Source organism: Canis lupus, chromosome 14 (genome assembly GCF_011100685.1).
Source record: "Canis lupus familiaris isolate Mischka breed German Shepherd chromosome 14, alternate assembly UU_Cfam_GSD_1.0, whole genome shotgun sequence".
Lineage (NCBI taxonomy): Eukaryota > Metazoa > Chordata > Mammalia > Carnivora > Canidae > Canis > Canis lupus.
The window spans coordinates 16,697,775-16,718,909 of NC_049235.1; the positions used below are offsets into that span (position 1 = coordinate 16,697,775).

The window sequence follows — 21,135 nt, forward strand, 5'->3', positions numbered from 1 at the left end:
TGGGTGGGTGGGTACAATAGGGAAGAGCATGAGAGACAGAGTCTGGCCTGTGGTGCTTCTAGAAACAGGTGTCAGACCCAGATCTGAAGGTAGAAAATTGTAAGAGACTTTTGTGGAGAATCTGACCAGTCCAGAAGAATAGACCTGAAGAATCCAGGTTAATCTATAGTGAAGACCCTCCTTTGACAAATAAGTAACTTGGAAGTAGCAAAGTTGTTCATTAATTAGAGAAAGGTAAGAAAGAAGACTCTAAAAAAGTTATCAATATTCTCGAAGAGATATAAGAATAATAGTGTATCTATAAAACAAGAATGATAGGCTGCTTTTAAGAAGAGGAACTTAGTGAACAGAAAGTTGCTTTAGAAATTAAAAATATGATGACAAAAAATAACAAAAAAGGGTGAACGATAAAGTTGAAGAAGTATGCCAGAAAATATGGCATTAAAACACAAATCTAATAAATGAAAAAAAGAAAGTATCAAAAAAAAATAAGAGGTCCAGTGTGGGTTATCCAATATCTGAATAATTGGAGAAAATAGACAGGAGGGAATCGTGTAAAGTAATAATCATTAAGCTACACTATTTCCAGCTGTGAAAGATGTGAATTTCAAGATGAAGAGGGTCCATTAAATGCCCATAACATTTAATGAAAATAGACTGACAATAAGATTCCTTATTGCAAAATTTCAGAACACTGGTTTCAAAGAAAAATCCTACAAAAGGTAACAGCTTTACTGTGATGGACCAAGGATCACAGCAGCATTAGACTTTTCAGTAGCAACACTGAAAGGGAAACAGGAATGGGGCAGTGGCTTAATGATTCAGACTTAAAACTATTCTTTTGGGGCACCTGGCTGGCTCATTTGTAGAGCATTTGATTCTTGACCTCAGGATAATGAGTTCAAGCCCCATGATGGATGTAGACCTTACTTAAAAACAACAACAACAACGACTATTCTCTCAACCCTAGTGTTCTGTACAAACTGTCAAGTAAGCATGAGGGTAAAATAATTATTTTTAGATGTTGAAGGAGTTGAAAATTATGCCCACCCTGGCATCCTTTCTCGAGAAGCTACTTGAGGATGTACTCCACTAGAATTCAGGGTATAAACCAAGGTAGAGAAGACAAAACCAGTAACAGAGGCTACCACAGGAGAGTGACGCAAGAGATTTTCAGAACCATGTTGAAAAGAATCCCAGGGTGACAGTTACGCATCAAATTGAGAGAGAATCCATTGGTTCGATTGGAGCAGATCAAAAGTTTCTAGGAGAGATTTTGAAGAAGAGGAAATTGTAGGTAGAATACCTAACATATTTGAGCAGATTTCCAAGATGGGAAATGCGTTTGGCACTGAATTAACAGTAACCACAAAGAAAATGAAATGAAGGAAAACAAGCCAATAAACCAAAGAACTAGATCATCACTAACACCAGGAAAAACAAATCCTTGTGTAGGGCAGAAGAAAAGTATTCATAGTAAACTTGATGGTTCAAATATAAGTAACATTTACACAATGGCAATAATTTAAATATTAATTATTGGTATAATTAAAAAAGAAAAACACCTTTTTAAGTGAATCTATTGTAACCAAGCAAGCTCCTTCCAGGATTAGCATCCTCAAAAGGGCTTTTTGACTCTTTGTCGAATATTCTTTTCCCTACGCTGCATGATTAATACATTAAATTACTGTAATTAGCTTTTTATTTGACTTTATATGCACTCAGTCACATAGGTTTGTCATCATTTCATATTGAAGATAATACTTAAACCTTCTCTGAGGGTGTGGGAAGTTAAAAAATAGAATGCAGCTTGTTAATGCCTGTGTTTTGGCATCTGAATTGCAGTGCATGGAAGCAGACGGCCCTTATTACCATGTTGGTTTCCATGGGAGGCCACTCACCTAATTATGTGCTAGCTTTTCTTCACCTGCTTAGACACAATGCACTCCTCCAGGGTTACATTTAGGATCTGCACCGCAGGTGATATTATTCTCAAAGAAGTCTGACTATGACATAATGACAGATGTCCCATGAGTATTTCTGTTTGATGTATTACCTTTTTTTTCATGTGATATTTATTGTCACCTAAATCTATGAATGCAAAATGAAGAACATAAGAGTAATATTTACTAAGTTAACAGCTGTTCATAATGCTGAGCTAGAAGTTAATTAAAAAAAAAAGTTGAGCTAAAATAAGACCTTGTAATCGTTCTCTGTAAATCTAAGGAGGTGTGAAAACCAGGCAAGATAACCTTTTATGTTTAAAAGAGCATGTTCTTTAATAATTCCGAAGTGCTGTGTTTGCCTAAATAGCTCCTAGATCATTAAATGATTGCAATGCCATAAATACTGAATATTCATGATGGAAAGAAGGAAAATACAGTGATCAAATCCTTTTGCTTCTAAATCTGGCAATTTGGACTTTTAGTTAAGTTATTGGGCAGCATGACAATATATGTGAAACATTTATCTTGGTTCTAAAAATGTACATATTTTTGGTTAGACTTCATATATCATTGTTTATGGTAATAATGTGGGATGTCATGTACCTAAGAATTGAGATTATTCTTTAGTGTGAACCAGATAAAATTTTCAAGCATTACAAAGATGATGTGTCATTGAAAAACAGAGGGGCAAAAAACCCCCACCTGGAATGGTACATAACTTGTGATTTCATAACAAAGCATGAGATATTCTCAGTGATTTTGTACTAATCCTCAGCAAAACATCTGTTAAAGTTTTATCTTGCTTGATGCATATTCCTTGTAAATACTGGAATAAACTCATAACAAAAATTGTCAATGTTAACTAAATTTCTAGAATTACTGTGCTATTTTGCCCACAAAATGTGTCTATCCTCAATATGACATTGTGAAATAAATATTCACTATTAACTAATGGTTTGTTTCTTAGCATAGTATCAATTTTAGACAAATGGGTAATTTTAGCAGTTAATTACTTAGAGGGCAATTTAAAATCTAAATCAAAAGCCTGAGGACATTGTCCTTGTTATAAATATTTATGATGATTAAAGGTATAGCAACCAATTGCTAGGACATAATTGGTATGTCAGAAACTGGTTAGAATTTTTGGGGGAAGGTAGTTTATTTTTTCCCCCTTTTAAGCCATTCACTATGAATTTTATTAGGTTTTGGCTGTCTTGGTTGAGTTGAGTGCAGAACTTGTATTCAATTTATAATTCTCAGTGATTTACATATCGATCATTGAGGTAAAGAAAATGACCAGGACAGTCTAAATTTTATCCTTCTTTCAGTGTTTTATGTATTCTTTAAAAATTGATAATCATGAGAGACTTAAAATTAAGGTTCATGAAAAAAAGATTAATTGATGCTGTCTCCAGCTGATATCTAGAAATGTAAATGCATGAATCTTATTACCATGATGACATTGAATCTTCCTATGTTTTTCTGTAATGTACCTTCATTTCCATGTTATCTTAATGGTTTTTCTACAAGATTCCTTGTAAAAATGCACTTGCACTTTTTAAACTGAATTGCTGTGGGATAACCCAAAATAATCAAAATAATTATGAATACTGTGCCTTATTCTCTGAAATATCTGAAATCCTACTAGCCTAAAGCTGAGTTTTATTTTTTTTATTTCAACATCTATATTAATTAAAAAGATATGAGGATTATTATGCTTGAAAAATTGCTATTTTTGTTTCATAGTCCAGGGGACAAGCAGGTGTATAACAGACAGAATAATGTTATGCCAAATTAAGATTGTCTTATACAGATGGCACTGAGAATGGATTCTTAAATGAGGCTTTCTAATGTTCAAATAGAAAATCAGATAACACCTGATTTTCTCCATATTCTGCATTAGAACTCTCATTTAGCTGGTAATGATTTCTTACTATGCATTATTGTGAATATATAACGCCTTTTCTCATTCTGTATTTTGGGAAATATGATTATTTCATGAAGCTATTAAAGAGTGCTTTAGCCTCAGCACCTGTCCAGGTTTCTTTTGAACATTTTTATTATAACAAAATAATCTTGCATATCTAGAAAGTGAAAAATTAACAATAAAAGAAACAATAAAAGAAGTAAATAAAAGAAAGTAAAACTCTATGTGCTGATTCATGTTGTGCTGGACATTCAGGAGTCTCCGTAGTGAATTTCTAATGTGGGCCGCTTGCTCAGATCATGCCTTTTGTATCTTTGGCATCATCTGTCGATCTGCTTATAACAATCTGGAACAGACAAAGGAATCAAGGCAGCTAATTAAACGGCAGTCTTTCTAAGAAGTGCTTTAAAACCTAATTGAAAAGAAATCACCCCAAAGATTGGTGAAATATGATCATTGGAAGTATGCCATATGATATTTTGTAAGATGGAAGATAATTGTAAGATGAAATCACCCAGCTTGGGGAGTGCTTCGTGGGAGTACATCCTCCTGGGTTTTAAGCTTCAAGACATTCACCTTGCGTCTCTCCCGTTGAAGAAGGATCCTGCACTTGACCCCTTTGTTTGCATGTTTTCCGAGACAAACATGATGACCCAGGAGGGAAATTAGCCTGAGTAATAGAGTTATGTACACATTGCCAAAGATTTTTCTGATTTTTTTGGACAGTACAACCTTCATGTGACTAGTCAGTGCATCTTTCATAGATATTTTATCATTAATGTATCCATTCCTATTATTTGAGACCTCTCTGGGAGGATATAGAGAGGCTGATCATTGTATCCAAATGCATTCCATTTGAAATTTATTTTTCTGTGTAATAGCTTATGTATGTGAGCTTTCTCTAAGAGCTTTACACTCGAGATTTATCACCTTTGTCAGTTTTTCAGTCTGCATCTCTCTCTCATTTTTTTATTGTAATTTTATTGTGTTTTTATCTGGAAACCTGTACCTCTCACTCTTCACGTATTTTGCCCATCTCCCTACTCCCCTTCCCTCTGGCAACCACCAATTTCCTGTTTGTGGGTCGGTTTCTGGTTTTTGTTTGCTTGTTTATTTTGTTTAGATTTCCACGTATAAGTGAAATTCAATGGTATTTGCCTTTCTCTGACTGACTTATTTCACATAGCATAATACCCTCTAGGTCCATCCATGTTTTCACCAGTGTCAAAATCTTATTTTTTTTGTGGTTGAGTAATACTCCAGTGTGTGTGTGTGTGTGTGTGTGTGTGTGTGTATACCATTTCTTCTTTACCTGCTATCAGTGGTCACTTGGGTAGCTTCCATATCCTGGCTATTATATGTAATGCTGCAGTAAACATAAGGATTCATATATCTTTTTGAATTATTATTTTCATTTTCTTTGGGTTAGTACCCAGTAGTGGAATTATTGGATAACATGACAGTTGCATTGTTAGATTTCTTGAGGACTCTCCATACTTTTTCCATGGTGGTTCCATCAATTTGCATTCCTACCATCAGTGCACGTGGGTTTCTTTTTCTCCAACACTTCTTATATCTTGTCTTTTTGATTCTAGCCATTCTGATGGGCATGAGGTGATATTTCATTGTGGTTTTGATTTGCATTTCAGTTATAATGAGTGATGTAGAACATCTCCTCATGTGTTTGTTCAACATTTGGATGTCGTCTTTTGAAAAATGTCTATTCAACTCTGCCCATTTTTTAATTGGATTGATTGAGGGGGATTCATGTTGTATAAATTCTTTATATATTTTGAATATTAACCCTTAATCAGATATATTATTTGCAAATATGAGCTTTCATTTCAGTAGGTTGTCTTTTTGTTTTGTTGATGCTTTTCTTTGCTGTGCAGAAGCTTTTTATTTTGGCATAGTCCCAATAGTTTATTTTTGCTTTTGTTTCCCTTGCCTGAGGAGACATATCTAGAAAAATATTTCTGTAGCCAATGTCAAAGAAATTACTGCTTTCGTTCTCTTCTAGGAATTTTATGGTTTCAGGTCTCACATTTAGGCCTTTAATCCACTTTGAGGTGTAAGGAAGTAGTCCAGCTTCATTCTTTTGCAAATAGCTGTCCAGTTTTTCAAGCACCATTTATTGAAGACACTGTCTTTTATCCACTGTATATACTTGCCTCTTTTTGTCATAGATTAATTGACCATGTAAGCATAGGTTTATTTCTGGGCTCTCTTTCCTTTTTAAAAAAGTTGTATTAGTCTTATCAGTTGATACTAGACACTTCATATTGATTAGTGTTTTAGATGTTACTTAAAGCAGTAAAACTGGGACGCCAGGGTGGCTCAGCAGGGTGTTGAGCATCTGCCTTCGGCTCAGGTTGTGATCCTGGGATCGAGTCCCATATCAGGCTCCCTGTGTGGATCTCTGTTACTTCTTCTTCCTCTGTCTCTGCCTCTCTGTGTGTGTGTCTCATGAATTAAAAAAAATAAAATCTTTTTTAAAAAGGTCGGTAAAACCATCTTAAACTTCATTTATTACCTTCCATTGTGTGTAAAAAAAGAATGACCCTTTAGTTAGAGGAAAGTAGCATACATTTCACAAATTTTAGGCTTTTGACCAACTTTATTAAAGGGAAAGTTCTCATCTCAGCCTTACCAACTTGCTTCATCATATACACAAACCATAATAACTTGGAAACCTACTTACTGTATTAGAGCTTCTTTCAAGGAATTTGACAAAACAAAGATCTTTCAAACCTCATTTGACTCCTTCTAAGTATCCCAGCTCTGGTTCCCGTGGTTTCAATCTACGTGTTCCAGGTGGATGTCTCTGTGCCTCGAACAACACCTTGCTTGATATCTGCCCCTGGGTGGAGGACAGAAGAGAATAGGAGGCCAGCTTCCCTGGTATACTCAAAGATCACAGAACGTGTGCTCAGTCTTTCCCTACAGGAGCTTGCCCAAACACCCAAAATTCTCATTGTTGGAGTTATTCCTCTCCAGTAAATTATCATCTTTAGGAATAAGATATTAAGGGTAAATATCTTAGGGAATATAATTTCAATAACTGTTTCATTATAAATGATAAAGTGTTCTATATCTCAGGACCTTGAGGGAGTGAAACAAAGAAGAGGAAAAGTGAACTGAAGATCTCAAAAAGGATACAAAGCAGCAAGATAAATTAGTCCTGGGACTCAGTTTCCAGGAACTACACCTCTCTGTAGTACATGGCAAAAGACTGTACGTCTACAGCCTGATGGCTGGGCATGGATATTTGTATTTTACACTGTCCCAGTAGCACACATCACATTGTCAAGAGTGTCCACAGTGACACATAATATTGAATATCTGGGTTTTTTTTAAATTTTTATTTATTTATGATAGTCACACACAGAGAGAGAGAGAGAGGGACAGAGACATAGGCAGAGGGAGAATCAGGCTCCATGCACCAGGAGCCCGACGTGGGATTCGATCCCGGGTCTCCAGGATCGCACCCTGGGCCAAGGCAGGCGCCAAACCGCTGCGCCACCCAGGGATCCTGAATATCTGGGGTTTTATTTTTGTCTCCCTTACATCTCTGTATAGTATTCTAAGAATTCTTTTCGAAAAATTTAACACATGATACTGCAATGGTGTTTTGTAATATAGATACTATTTAAGATGAATTTTGTACACTGTATTTGAAATTAGGATTCGGTATTTGCATTAGATATTTACACATTTGAGACTCGCCTAAATGGAATGAATCATGATGAATCCTACTGTGGTCTTTAAAAATTAAAGATGACCTAATATTGTAATGAAACCATTATCTGCTGTATATTGTAAAATATTTTGACATTAATCAAATATTTTGTGATCTCAAAGTTTCTAATCATTTTCCATCTCTAGAAAGTTTGATATCTGGGTAATTTCATGCTTGTGTAGCCTTTGGGTTTTTTGAACAATACAGTGTTAAATGTGGGCCATGTTGTTTGAAGTAGTTATTACCCATGTATAGTTTTGGTTTATTTGCCATTGTCATATTTTCCAGCCTTAGATTCACACCATGTATAGCTACTTTAATCAAATAGTACACATACTTTAAAAAAAAAAATCAAACAGTACACAAGCAGTACTCTTAATTGTGGGTGTCAGAGCAAGACAAAAATGGGTTCAAATATTAGTATTACATCTTACTTGTTATGTAGCCCTTTGGTCGATTCATTTAATTTTTCTGAGCCTTTGTTTCTTAATCTGTGAAATCAGGATAATAACATTTATCTGGTAGAGGTGTTGGGAGGATTAAATTATCTGAACGAATATAAAACCCTTAGCACAATGTCATCATAAGCACTTAGTAAATGGCAGTTATTATACTTCTTTTATTTGCAGAGTCCCTTCCATTTCTGTTATTCAAAAAATTATGAAATGATATAACATTACAATATGAATGAGTATTAAAGTCATTATCTAAGACTCAATCAGTCATTTTCAAGATGAGAAATTTAAGATCCGAAGATGTTAAACTTGGTTCTCAGGTGGCAAAAAAGTACATTAAGTGTCTTTGTAAGAATTGGTTATATACCGTAAGATATAGTGTCATTGCTAATACTTCTAATAAGCCTCCTATCAGCCCCAAAAGACTCTAGTTATTCCTTAAAGAAAATTGACCCATGAAAATCTGTATGATGTTCCGTGTGCTTAGTCTCATATTAAGTGGAACCACATATGTTAAATAATGCATGCATTTCAGACCATTCATAGATCCTAATGACTGTAAACGTTGAGGTAAAGAATATCTGATCACACCTATAGACTTAGGAAGAGAAGGGAATTAAATCTTGTTGCTTACTGCAAATGCCAATAATTCTTCTGAGTAATAAAACACACTGAGTCCAAAAATGTGTGCCTTTTACCAACTTAAAAAGTTTTGATGAAAGGCCTTACCTTGATTTTTTTTTAAACCTACTTAAAATCTAAAAAGTTTCATTAGGGAATAGATGAAGTATTAAAGGCTATCCCCAAGAAGTATATACCATGGCACTGAGAATATGAGCAATTTCCTTCCAGGGATGACAAGACAACTGGGCTATAGATAGATCTGCTGCTGGCAAAAATGTCCCTGTTCATCAGATCATTGCTATTTAAGGCATTTTCCCATTGGGGTTTGTACTGCAGAAAGTAAACATATTCAAAATAGAGTATAAATCCTCAGTGATTATATTGAAGAATTTGGAGGAATCTTCTTTTATAAAGTTGAAGAGAATATCCTGAGGTGACACTGTATTTGTAGGAAGACCTTATCTCTACCTAATAGGAAGATGGGAAGAGAGTTTCACATCTGTTGTTAATACTTACCAGCTTTAGTACCTAGAGCCATGTTCTTAACTTCTGAGAGGATTTTAAATAGCAAAAACAAATGCAGGAATCATATACTCATTACATAAGATGCTAATTGAAACTTTCACAAACTTGGATTCAATTACTAAAAGCACTTTCATTATATTGGGTATATATCTCTATTGATCCATGCATTTATCATCAACCTCACTTAAAGTGATGGGGTATAATGGGAAGTTCACAAGTGCTGTGTGATGAGTGGATGACTTTGAGTAAGTTTCTTGTGCCTTTAGAGGTTAGTTTTCTTATTTAAAAGAAAAGAAAAAAATACAGGATGATTGATGGAAAGGATTTAATGATACACGTAAGAGTACTCGGAACAACTTTTCAACTAGAGTAAGTCTTCCATTAGTATCAGTCTTTTCAGTCTCTGAGATTCCATCGGTGTTTACAATTTGTATTAGCAAATACCAAAGATGATTTTTACTCTTTTCTCTGCATGTGGCCTCTCTTTGGTGATCCTTCTTGTTCTCATAGTGTCTTCTGGTTTTCAAAAGATCCAGTTTAGGGACGCTTGGGTGGTTCAGTTGGTGAGCATCTGCCTTCAGCTCAGGGCATTATCCCAGGGTCTGGGATGGAGTCCCACATCGGGCTCCCTGTGGGGATCCTGCTTCTCCCTTAGCCTAATATCTCTGCCTCTCTCTATATGTCTCTCATGAATACAAATAAATAAATTAATTAAATAATAAATAAATTAATAGAATAGAATAGATAAATAAATTTAAAAAATAAGAGCCAGTGTAGCATGAATTTAAATAATTTTTTGAAAAAGATCAAGTGTAGCTTGTTGTGTGGTGATTTATATAGCCAAATGAAATGGCTTTCTCAAAACTTGATATGAAAGTTAGGTATTTGCCTGCTTGTTTGACAGAAGAGAGTCCCAAGACATGAGTTCTCAAGACATTTCCAAAGACTATTCCATTCTATTTAACTGAGCATGACCACCGCTTCTTCACAGTCTTCCCTCAGCTAGCAGCGCATATTCTTTTAAGCACAGCAAAATATTATTTCTAAAACACCAGCTTTTCTACTGTGTTTAGTGAAGTGTACCGTTGTCCCCCTGCTACCATTACTTTTATGATGGTGACTTGGTAGGGTTATAGTTTCATATACTGTCTTTTCGTTTATTTGGGATTATCTTCTTAATTTATCTAGTGACCTACTTGCCTGGTTGCTTTGATATTTTCCCTCAGAGGGAGAGGGAAAGAGGTCTGTCATCTAACACATCATTTCAACTTATGCATCTAGTGACTGCTCAATTTAGTTTCCTATTAAAATTTTATGTGTGATGAATTCTGTGTTCAGAGGGACAAGATTCCTGTGATTTATCCCTTCCACAGGCTGCTCTTTATATTATGGAAGGATCAACTCTACATTTTTTTTTTTTTTTTTGAAATTTTAGTTAGACCCTCCCTCCTCTGTGTCTTCAGTACACTGAGTTTGTGTTGCTGTTACAGTGCAGACTTCTTGAAGTGGTAGCCATCCGTTGTGTGTCTCCCATTCCCAATGAACTGTGAGTTTCTGGAATCCAAGGACTACATATAACCTCGTATTCATCTTTGTAACCCTCTTGCATGAAAGCACCTGGCATGGCATATGGTTGGCACTTAATAAATCCTGAATGAATTCATTCTATGGAGATTTGTTCTGACTTAACTTTGTGTATTGCTTGAAGAGCTAAAATTTGTTTGGGCTATAACCATGTTTGGGGCTGTATTTGTCATGTCTGGGCTTCATTTGTCATGTATACAATTGTAATCGGAGTGTGTACTCCCATCCTTCCCTGACACCAATATTCTTAATCTCCTTTAATATGATATCCAATTTGAATAGCTTTTGTATTAGCAGGAGGATTATATATTTTCACTAATTAGTAAAGATATTAAAAAAAGAGCCTTTTAGGAATGCCTGATTTACCCACTTCTACCCTGGTGCTTAGAAAATCCCATTGCATTGTTTCCTATGTGTTATTTTTGTATCTGCTTCATCCAAATGTCTCAAAGTTCAGTTCAGTATTCACAGTACTGATATAGGAATATAAGCTGTGTACCCAGGTTAGGAAGATAGTTAAGGCACACAATCTGTGAGGGCCAGGATGATAGCATATGTGGTAGACATGTACAGAGGCTGCCCTGGGTGCACAGAGGGGGAGCACCGACGCACGCCCTGTAGAGGGAGTGAAGGCTGAGGAGGTGGTCACAGTAGTAGGCTCCAGGGAAGAACAGTTCTTGAGATGAGACCTGGAGAATCACACAGGCAATGGGGAGAGGGGGCTTCTTTTTCAGAAAAGAGGCAAAAATAAAGGTAAAGGCGTGAAGAGCGCTGTGCTTGGTGTGTGGGGGTGGGTGAGATTACTTGAAGTCAGGGAGCGTAGGATGATGAAGTCTGAGCACCCAGCTGGCAGCAGGGCTCACTTAGTAGCCATGAAGGCTTTGGTATTATCTGCCTAGCCTTGATCCTGTATTGGAGGAAGCAGCTTCTATGTCCACATCTTGTCTACTTGTGTTGATGTCTGGCCAAGATTCCTATAGTGAAGTGGTTAAGACCATGAACTTTGGAATCAAACTGCCGGGGTTTGAGTCCTGGTTCTGCCACTTAATTGCTGTACAACTTTGAGAAGTTGTGGTTAGTTCCCCCATCACGAACACAGAGATCACAGTAGTACCTCTTTCACTAATGCTGTTACAGAGATTAAATGAGGTTGTATTCTGTGATACATCCACAGAACAGCAATTGGCCTTTGGTGTGTATTAAACTAAAATTCATGGCCACAGTTAAATAGACAGTCACATTCTGATAAGTCTCCGACTTCTGTACTTTTCAGAAGGCTAAAACTTTCTTTCCACAATCCATTTTTTTAAAATCAAGGTGGTTATGTGGTCTACTCTTGCCTTCTGTTTTTAAGCTTTTGAAGGCACATGGTAGCTTTATTTGCTCACCTCCTCCCTTCTATACTGAAGGAATATGGATTTTCTTAGAAATTGTAAGCTTTAGTCTTTGGGGTGGGGGGGGTATTAGGAGGAAAGAATGAAGCTGGAAGCTGCTGGTGATGGTGTTAAGTCTCTCCATCTGCTACACAGGAAGGATTGAGAGGAGGAGTCTAGAGAGACATTTGCTTCCTGAGGTTCTTGAGCCACTCATTTAATCTAGGCTAACACAGAACAAACAGGCTTTTCCTTTGTGATGCTTAGATTCTGAAATAATGATTGTAGGTTTTTGCTGCTCCATGGCATGTCATCACATACAAAGATTCTGAAATGCATTTGTCTTCCTGTGATTTCAAGGTATCTACCCTGTAAAAAGTTTACTTGACTTTTGTAGCTGCACCTGCCCCACTCTCCACTCCTGTTAGTTGGAAATTTTCCAGAGATGCTAGCTTCCAGGGCCCTTGAGGAGTTTGCCAATTTCTTCCATTTAAATATTCTGGAATCCTTATATCATCCGTCTTGGACAACTAACTCATTTCACATTTCCCTGAAACTGCTTTTTGTCACTAGCTAATTATGTAGACTCGAATACCGAAGGCACTTAAAACATTTGTTTTTATTTTTGTTTTAAAAGATTGATTTCTAAAAACTAGAAATTATTAGGATTATTTTGTGAAGTGAAATGTTTTGAAGTATTTCCTTTTTCAGGGAGCCTGGGTGGCTCAGTCTGTTAAGTGTACAATTCTTGATCTCAGCTCAAGTCTCCTTCTCAGGGTCATGAGTTCAAGCCCCACATTGGGCTCCCTGATGGGCATGGAGCCTGCAATAAATAAATTAAATTAAAATAAAATAAAATAAAATAAAATAAAATAAAATAAAATATTTCCTTTTTCATAAACAGAATATTGGAAACCCTTGAAAATCACATTATATTATTATCAAAAAATATTGGATATAATCCAATATGAAACTAAACATAGAAAACCATCAATCATTTCCTAAAATTATTTCTTCGAAAATATTGCTCTTCAATTCTTGGTTGCTCTGTTTTTAGTTTCCTTTCAGATGGGTCTGCTCTGTAATCAGTAAAGGTGCGTGTCTGTCTTTAGGCGACAGCCTAATCTCTGTGGCCATATGTGCAAAAGCATTATAATTACAATGTAGTATTAATTGGGCCATGTGACTGTTTTGTTTTAATTATTGAAATCATCTTATCTTTCCATTCCTTAAATCATGTTAATGGGTGAATCATTGGGTAACATGTTTATGTCATTTCTATGGAATTGAATATGTGCACATTTACATAAACTTGGCAAAAAAATTCTGCTTTATTTGATAAAGTTATGGATAGATTTTTTTCCCTCTGTCTCCAGCATCAATGTAAGCCTGAGGAAATCAGGTATTAAAATGAATTGATTCTTTACATTTTGCCTAATTTATAGAATGCAGATTGGATTATAGATTTCTGGCTGAGGAGGGCACTCTGGGTTGACATAATAAGTTGGTAGAAAATTCCAGATTTACTTGTTACTAAACTAGGGATTTCCATACCTTTATGTATGTTCTCTTTAAGCAATTTGGGTAGGAAATTTAGTGATGGGTACCCATTTTTGCTAAATACAAGTACTAGGCAGATTGTATATAGAAACTGGCATTTATCTGTGTTCAGATTTTAACTCTTGTCTCCCTATTTTTTCAGTTGTTTTTATTTCAGTTGCTGCGAGGGCTGTCTTACATCCACCAGCGTTATATTTTGCACAGAGACCTGAAACCACAGAACCTTCTGATCAGTGACACGGGGGAGTTAAAGCTGGCAGATTTCGGTAGGAAAGCAGTTAATTACCAGTCTATTTTGTCACACTGTGAGAATGCCAGGCAGATGGTGGCATTGCATTTGTTTAGGTGTGCTTCTGTCATTATAGATCATGGTAAAAATTTTTTGAGGATTGAAGGAATTTTTTTTTAGTGATCAACATCATGCTTCATGGATTTTTTAAAAATTGACGCTGCTCTTTAGAGTCTTGAATAATCATAAGCATAAATCAGATCTCATATATTTCTAAAGGAAAAGTCAGTCAAATTTTTAGCATAAAATATATTGAAAGAAACCTAATTTTGTTCACCTTTTATCATGCAAATGTCAAATATTTTCAAAAAATAGGAGGAGAGTGTAAGGAAAACTCATTCCCCATCACCTGCTTCAACAATAATCAATCTATTGTCAGACTTAAAGAAACCTTAATTTAAGCCTCTGGACTTTAGGAGGGATCACAAAATGTATTCAATACATATATTCAATAATACATATTGCCCTACCATTTTAATAATTTAAAAATCTAGGGCCAGTGTTATGTTTTTCAGAAATGACTGTTTCAGGAATTCTCAATAACTTTACAGAAGTAGACACTGATTCTGACTGAAAAGTTGTAATTTTCAGTTATAAGTCATCCATCCCTTAAAGTTTTCAGGTTGGCCTCTTCCAGCTTTGAAGCTTTCCTCCAGACTCTGTTGAGTACACAGATGGGGGCAAAATTGTATCATCCCTGCTAGCTCTCCTCCCTTCATCAAGTGTGACATCCCTGCATTGCCTGGGCTATGTCACAGCAGAGAGGGTGCCGAGTTGATTCCCAGCACCAAGGGATGCTGATGGCAGCATGATATGTTGACATTGCATTGCCTCAATTATTTTTGAATACATATTCTGATTAGAAATTTGTTCCATTAAGAATGGAATGGAAATATTACCCTTGGGACATAAACATGCCTGAGGTTGAGATACAGGTTTTTCCTGAAATATGATTATCTTTTCCCACCCCACCTTCCAATAAATAAAAGAGCAAGAAATGTTTATTTCTTATTTCAAGGTTAGTGAACTGTTCAGTACCTTTGGAATGAATATACTCTGTTGGGTTTTATATATTCTTTCCTCCTAAAATTGAAATAGAACAAAAGTTAGCATAACGAATATATATTGCAAAAGTGTCATTTCTTCTCATCTAGTTGGCAGAAATGATGAAACTCTGTGTATGTATGTGTGTGGTTTATTGCAGATTTTAGCATCAAAATAATACTAGGTGCCAGACATAAAATCTTTCAATTACAGAGTAGAAAATAATGGAAGAGTAGGTGGGTGGAGGAGAGATTTATAGTTCTTCAAATTTAGGGTTATTGGATTTGCTGTGAGCATATTTTGTAGTTTGTCAATATCAGTAAATTAATAAGGTTTTATAGTGGTTTTCTTCTGGTGTATTAATATATTATAAGGTATATGTTGGAGTAAGTAGTTGCATTGAACATATAATTCTATTGAACATGGTTTTCTTGTATATTTATAAAATATATTTTACAAAGTTGATTTTGTTTATGTATCCAAGGGTATAATGTGATTATATATAAATGATTACTGGGGATTGTTTTTTAATTTTATGGCAACATCTTTATTATAATTGTCAGGTAAATTCATCCTAAAAGATTCATTTGGATCTTTAAAACAGATATGTTATAATTTTAGGTTCAGAAATAAATTGAAATTCAGTTTTAAAAGGCTTAGGAAGTGTTTTAGAAAATTAGAAAATTTAGAGATATTCAGAGCAAATGTTTCCTTGTTTCTTTTCCTAGTACTTTCCCCTCCTCCTCTACACTTATCTTTTGCAAAACATATTGTTTTATAAACAGTTTTCACCTAAGAATATGCCATGCACAATTTTTCATATTGTTAAACATGAAAAAAAAAATCATTTCTAACAGCTAGATTTTTCCTTTAATGGCGCAAACCTCATCCATTTATTCAGTTCCTTATCAATGAAAATTTTAGTGCTTGCTAAATTTTGCTGTCAACTGCAGTCCTGCACTGAACGTCCTTGGAGAGGAAGCTGTGTGTGCTGCTGTGGCAGTGTCAGTATTCTGAAGCGTGTGATTCCTTGCACCAGACTGCTCTGCAGAAAGGTTGTGCCATGCACCTTCCCCTCAGTGTCACAGATTGAGTCTTCTTGCCTGAAACACACCCTTGGCATGCATCCTGTGCACAAAGTGTAATGAGCAAGACTCATCCACCAACTGACAATTTCCCCCCAATTAATTGTGCATTATTTTTGTCTTTTAATTTAAGACATGCAATTAGCTGTGATTTACTGCACTTGGGCACGTGTTAATGTCTGAGCTGAAGGAAGCACAGTAGAAGCTGTGGAGAAGCTAGACAGTCAAAATGGGGTGCTTCCAGGCAGCAGAACAATTAGAAACACTAGGTCTTAATTCAGACTTTGATGTATAAAGAGCTTTAGAAGCAGTTCTTTTGTCCTACCTTTTTTTTTCTTATGTGAAAATTGATTAAAAGAGACAAATGAAGTCTGTCTGAGTATAGGTCCCATATTTTAAATGTTACTATTTTTTATTAGAAAAACTGCTTGGGGAGCAGGGGGAAACACTAGAATTTATTGAATTTAATCTGTGTGCCAGACACTTAGAAATTCTTGTTTCCTTGTCTCTTGAATCTAGTAAGGTATAGTAATGCATATTTTTCAGAGAGACCTGAGTTCACAGAGGCCTGATCACTCAGGTAAATGGTTGCAAAACTGGGATTCAGATGCTTGATCCATATCTTTGACTCTCAGGTAGCCCAGTCTTCTTTGTATTTATACACATGGATGCTTTACCTTATAGAGTTGCCTAATTTTCTAGTAAATTATTGATTGTGTATATGCATTCTAGTACATCATTGGTCATTATATGTATTTTCTACATACAACAAATATGACACACTATAATATAAAAAAGAAAATATACTTCATGGTTTAAAGAACATTTTGTCATTTGACTAATTCAATAGTAATAGGTGAGGCCAATGTTAGTATTATGGAGAGTGTACCTGCTAGACAAGGTAAACCAGAGGATCATGTATTATTTGTAGACCCATTCAGATTTAAGTGGATTTCAGTTCTGAATTCCAGCTACACACAAAAAATGCTGTAACTACTTTTTTTTCCCTTGTAAGCAGTCATATTTAAGTGCTTCTTTGGGTCTTATTTTCTGTATTCATTTTGAATAAGTAAATTCTATGTGATTTAGAATCATTATGGCTTTCCTAATACCGAGGTTTGTCTTGCCTGTATATAATAAAATAATAATAAAATTGTGTAGAGGTATTCAGACTCATTTCTAAAAAAGGGTTCATCTTTATATTATCTGCATGAAAAAACTTATTTCAGATCCCTCCTCCAGCCTGTGTTTTCACCACTCTGCTGCTCCTTGCCTAACTGTGGTACAACTGAACCCCAAACACATTCCCACATCGGAGCCTCTTTTTACTTAGCCCTTTGCCTAGAATATTTTTCTTGCTTCTCACATGGCTACCTCCTTCTAATCAAAGAGATCATAGATCATCTATCACCTGTTTAAAAATAGAACCTTTCCCATTACTATCATCCAGTTTAACTTCCTCAGTAGCACTGAAATGATTTCGTTCATTTGTTCATCTGTTTAGTTTTTTTATTACATTACTTGATTGTAAGTTTTGTGAGGGCAGAGACTTGGCTTGTCTTTCTCTCTCTTATCTGTGCTGTGTGTCCAGAACAATGCTTAGCACGAGTAGACATTCAGCAAATATTGGTTGAATGAATTAAAAATATGTGTGACTAAATTATTAGCATAAAGACTAAGACCCACGGAGGTGCCTCAGTGGCTCAGTTGGTTATGCATCTGCCTTCTGCTCAGGTCATGGTCTCAAGAGTCCTGGGGATTGAGCCCCACAGTGTATCTGGCTCAGCCGGGGGCTTGCTTCTCCCTCCCTCTGTCTGCTGCACCCCCCTACCCGCCCCCCCCCCCCGACCCCGCTTGTGTTCTCTCTCTCCTCCTCACAAATAAATAAAATCTTAAAAAAAAAAAAAAAAGACTAACACCCACCTAAATTTCTAATTTCTGCTGATTTGCTTTGGTAAACCAGCAGTTTACAAACTAATATTCTCTTTATCAGTGCTCCCTTGGCTGGGCACAGTCAAAAGTTAAAGACTTTTGATAGTGTTGGAACCTCAGGTTTGCTTTGAAGCTCTTACACATAGGCCCTACACACCTGCTTGGTATTTACTATGTTTGTAACATTGGGCTGCAAAAACAAACGTCACTGAGTGAATGTAAACATGCACAAAAGGTGTTTAAGATTTGAAGCTCCTACTCTGCAGGCCTTAAATGATCATCTAGTTATGCTGTTGTTATGGGCCGAATGTGTTGAACATTGCATTAGGAGAGCTGGTTGTGTCTGTTAACTAGCCTGCGACTTTGAAGATGTCATTTATCCTTTCTGACCCTTAGGCTCCTCACCTGAAAACTGAAAGCATTGAACAAGTACTTTCCCAGATCCTTTCCCATGCTGCTTTTTGTACATTGTACATCTCTAAAATTATTAATTTATTTTCTAATAACCAGATATTTTCTGGTGATTAAAAATCGGTCCGTTGCATCTGGAATCGGTACTATACCATCCCTCCCTTGAATCTAAATGTCTTTTTATTCTGTCTTCTGGAAATTCAAATAGATGAGAGCCACACATTTGTAATAGGCACTGAGATCGCATGAAAAGAAAATTATTGAAGTATGACAAGTAAATGCATAAATAAATTCACCAAGAAATTAATGTTCATTTGCAGTATAATAGTATGAAACTTAAGGGTATATTTCCATGTAGATGAGATTAAGACAAAATAGATAAACCTGTAGAATTGTGCTTTCCTGCAATCCCTGCAAGACAAGGATGGGGTCATCCATATTTCCCAGCTGTTCTCCCACTGTTTTAAAGGATCATGTCAAGCTATATGGAAAGACAGTTGGGCTGAATTTGTCCCTGAAAAATAGAGACCATGAGGACTCTGTCATATAAGCACATGAGCTTTGGTTTATATATTTTTCAGTGACTTTTTTAATGCAGGAACCGTGTTTAAATGGCTCCATTGTTTTAATCAAGTAAAATTGGACAGGTCTCTTTCCCGCCAAAGGTCTAAAATATTACCTTCCTAATGTTGGTAGTTTCCTCCTCCAGGCTGTTCCCTGTTCCCTGTTCCCTGTCTTGATTTAAGAAAGGAAATTATTGTAAATCACATTTTAGATTAATTTGCGGAACACACTAGAGATGTAACTCTACAGAGGCCATGGCGAGTACAGGGTTTGTTTGTAATGTGCCTCTCAGAATTCGGTAGGGAATAGTGGAAAACAGAAGGAAATCAGCTGCTTTCAGATGCAGAGTAGAGTCTGTAGAGTCTGTCAGTTTGATAAATAGAATATCTCTGAATAAATGCCTGTTAGTCCCCAAAGTATAGACCTTTAACTATTTTTTTATCATTAGCATATAAAATTCACCATGGAAGCCATAGTTACAAATTCAAGGTTAGATATAACTTAGCCCATTTGTTTGGCCTGTAGGCTTCAATTTTACCGTATCTTTGTTTCAGAATATATTTTCTATTAGCAGAATTAACTATATTTTCCGTAAGATGTCACTCTACTTTTAAAAGGCTTTCTCAGCAGTTTAACACCTGAGCAGTTTTAATGCAAAGTTCAGGCAGTTGTTTTCATAGACATCTGAAAACTGAAGAATATTTTCAAAGGAATTGATGCTGTGGTTTGAGCCAAAGAAAGGTCTATTTTTCCCTAATTTTTCTAAACTTCATTAAAACTCCAAACTAAAATGTACATATCTGAAAATCTATCAGATTATCAAGACAACATGTTAGAAATAATTTTGATCAACATGTGAACTAGACAGTTATTGTAAAGATGTGGTCACGCTTTTGAAAAGGAATGCTGATACTTAAAATTGTCTTCTCTCTGATCATAAAATCATCACTTAGCTTCATTATTTAAATCTTTTTTTAATATCCCACTCCTCCCTTCAAAAGTTTTCTCACATTCAAGGGGGATGATGATGACAATGATGGTAACATTTAATTACATTGTTTTTCTGTTTTGTCTTATCACAGTGTGACTTCTCCCAGCTATGCGAAGATGCTAATACATGAGAGATTTTGTTCTCCTTTTAAATAGACTTTATGTTTTAGACCAGTTGTAGATGCACAGTAAAAAAAAAAATTTTTTTTTAAAGATTTTATTCATTTATTCATGAGAGACACAGACAGAGGGAGAAGCAGGCTTCCTCTGTGCAGGGAGCCCGATGTTGGACTTGATCCCAGGTCTCCAGGATCACACCCCGACCTGAAGGCGGCCCTAAACCACTGAGCCACCCGGGCTGCCCGATGCACATAAAAATTGAGCAGTAATTTAAAAAAAAAAAATTGAGCAGTAATTATACAGAATTCACATGTACTCCCTGCCCCCACACATGCATGTCATTATCAACATCCCTCCACCAGAATGTACATTTGTGACCATTGATGAACCCACTCTGATATGTCAATACCACCTAAAATCTGTAGTTTATATTAGGGTCACTCTTGGTGTTGTACATTCTGTGGGTTTTGACAAATTATAATGATGTATTTGCCATTATAGTATCAAGTTTATAGACAAGTTTCACTGTCCTAAAAATCCTCTAAAAAACTCATCTATATGGGCTTTTTAAAAGCTGTAAATGGAAACAAGAAGGAATTATATGAATTGCAACTCATATGCATATTCTACTCTGTCTGTGAGAAATCTCTCTGTTCAGTCACCATAAAGCAGACTGAAGCAGTGTGGATGGGGGTTGATTGCTAAGAATGGCAGCTTCCAACTCCATGGAAATGAGGAAATTCAAAAGAACGTTAGTTCGTTTTTAGCCAAATCATGCATGTGAGGTAATAAGACATCTTAAAATGCAAAACAGACTGCTACAAATAGGGCTGATCGTCTCATTCTCCACCGTGGATGGAAACCTTCTGGGCAAAGGGATTTCAATATGCGAAGCTATTATGTTTCTTTTTCCTTTTTCTTTTCTTTTCTTTTCTTTTCTTTTCTTTTCTTTTCTTTTCTTTTCTTT

The 21,135-nt window shown here is 35.9% G+C and overlaps 1 protein-coding gene across 11 annotated transcripts in view; it reads left to right on the forward strand.

The window, feature by feature from the left end:
• CDK14 (cyclin dependent kinase 14) overlaps positions 1-21,135 on the forward strand; it is a 722,239-nt gene that overhangs the window by 441,017 nt on the left and 260,087 nt on the right. For all 11 annotated transcript variants that reach the window (XR_005369364.1, XM_038556760.1, XM_038556759.1 and 8 more), the window contains one exon: positions 13,876-13,999. Coding sequence is in view for 10 of the 11 variants with exons in the window: in XM_038556760.1 (XP_038412688.1) it covers positions 13,876-13,999 (124 nt within the window). In the remaining variant the exon portion in view is untranslated. The remainder of the gene's footprint in view (positions 1-13,875; positions 14,000-21,135) is intronic.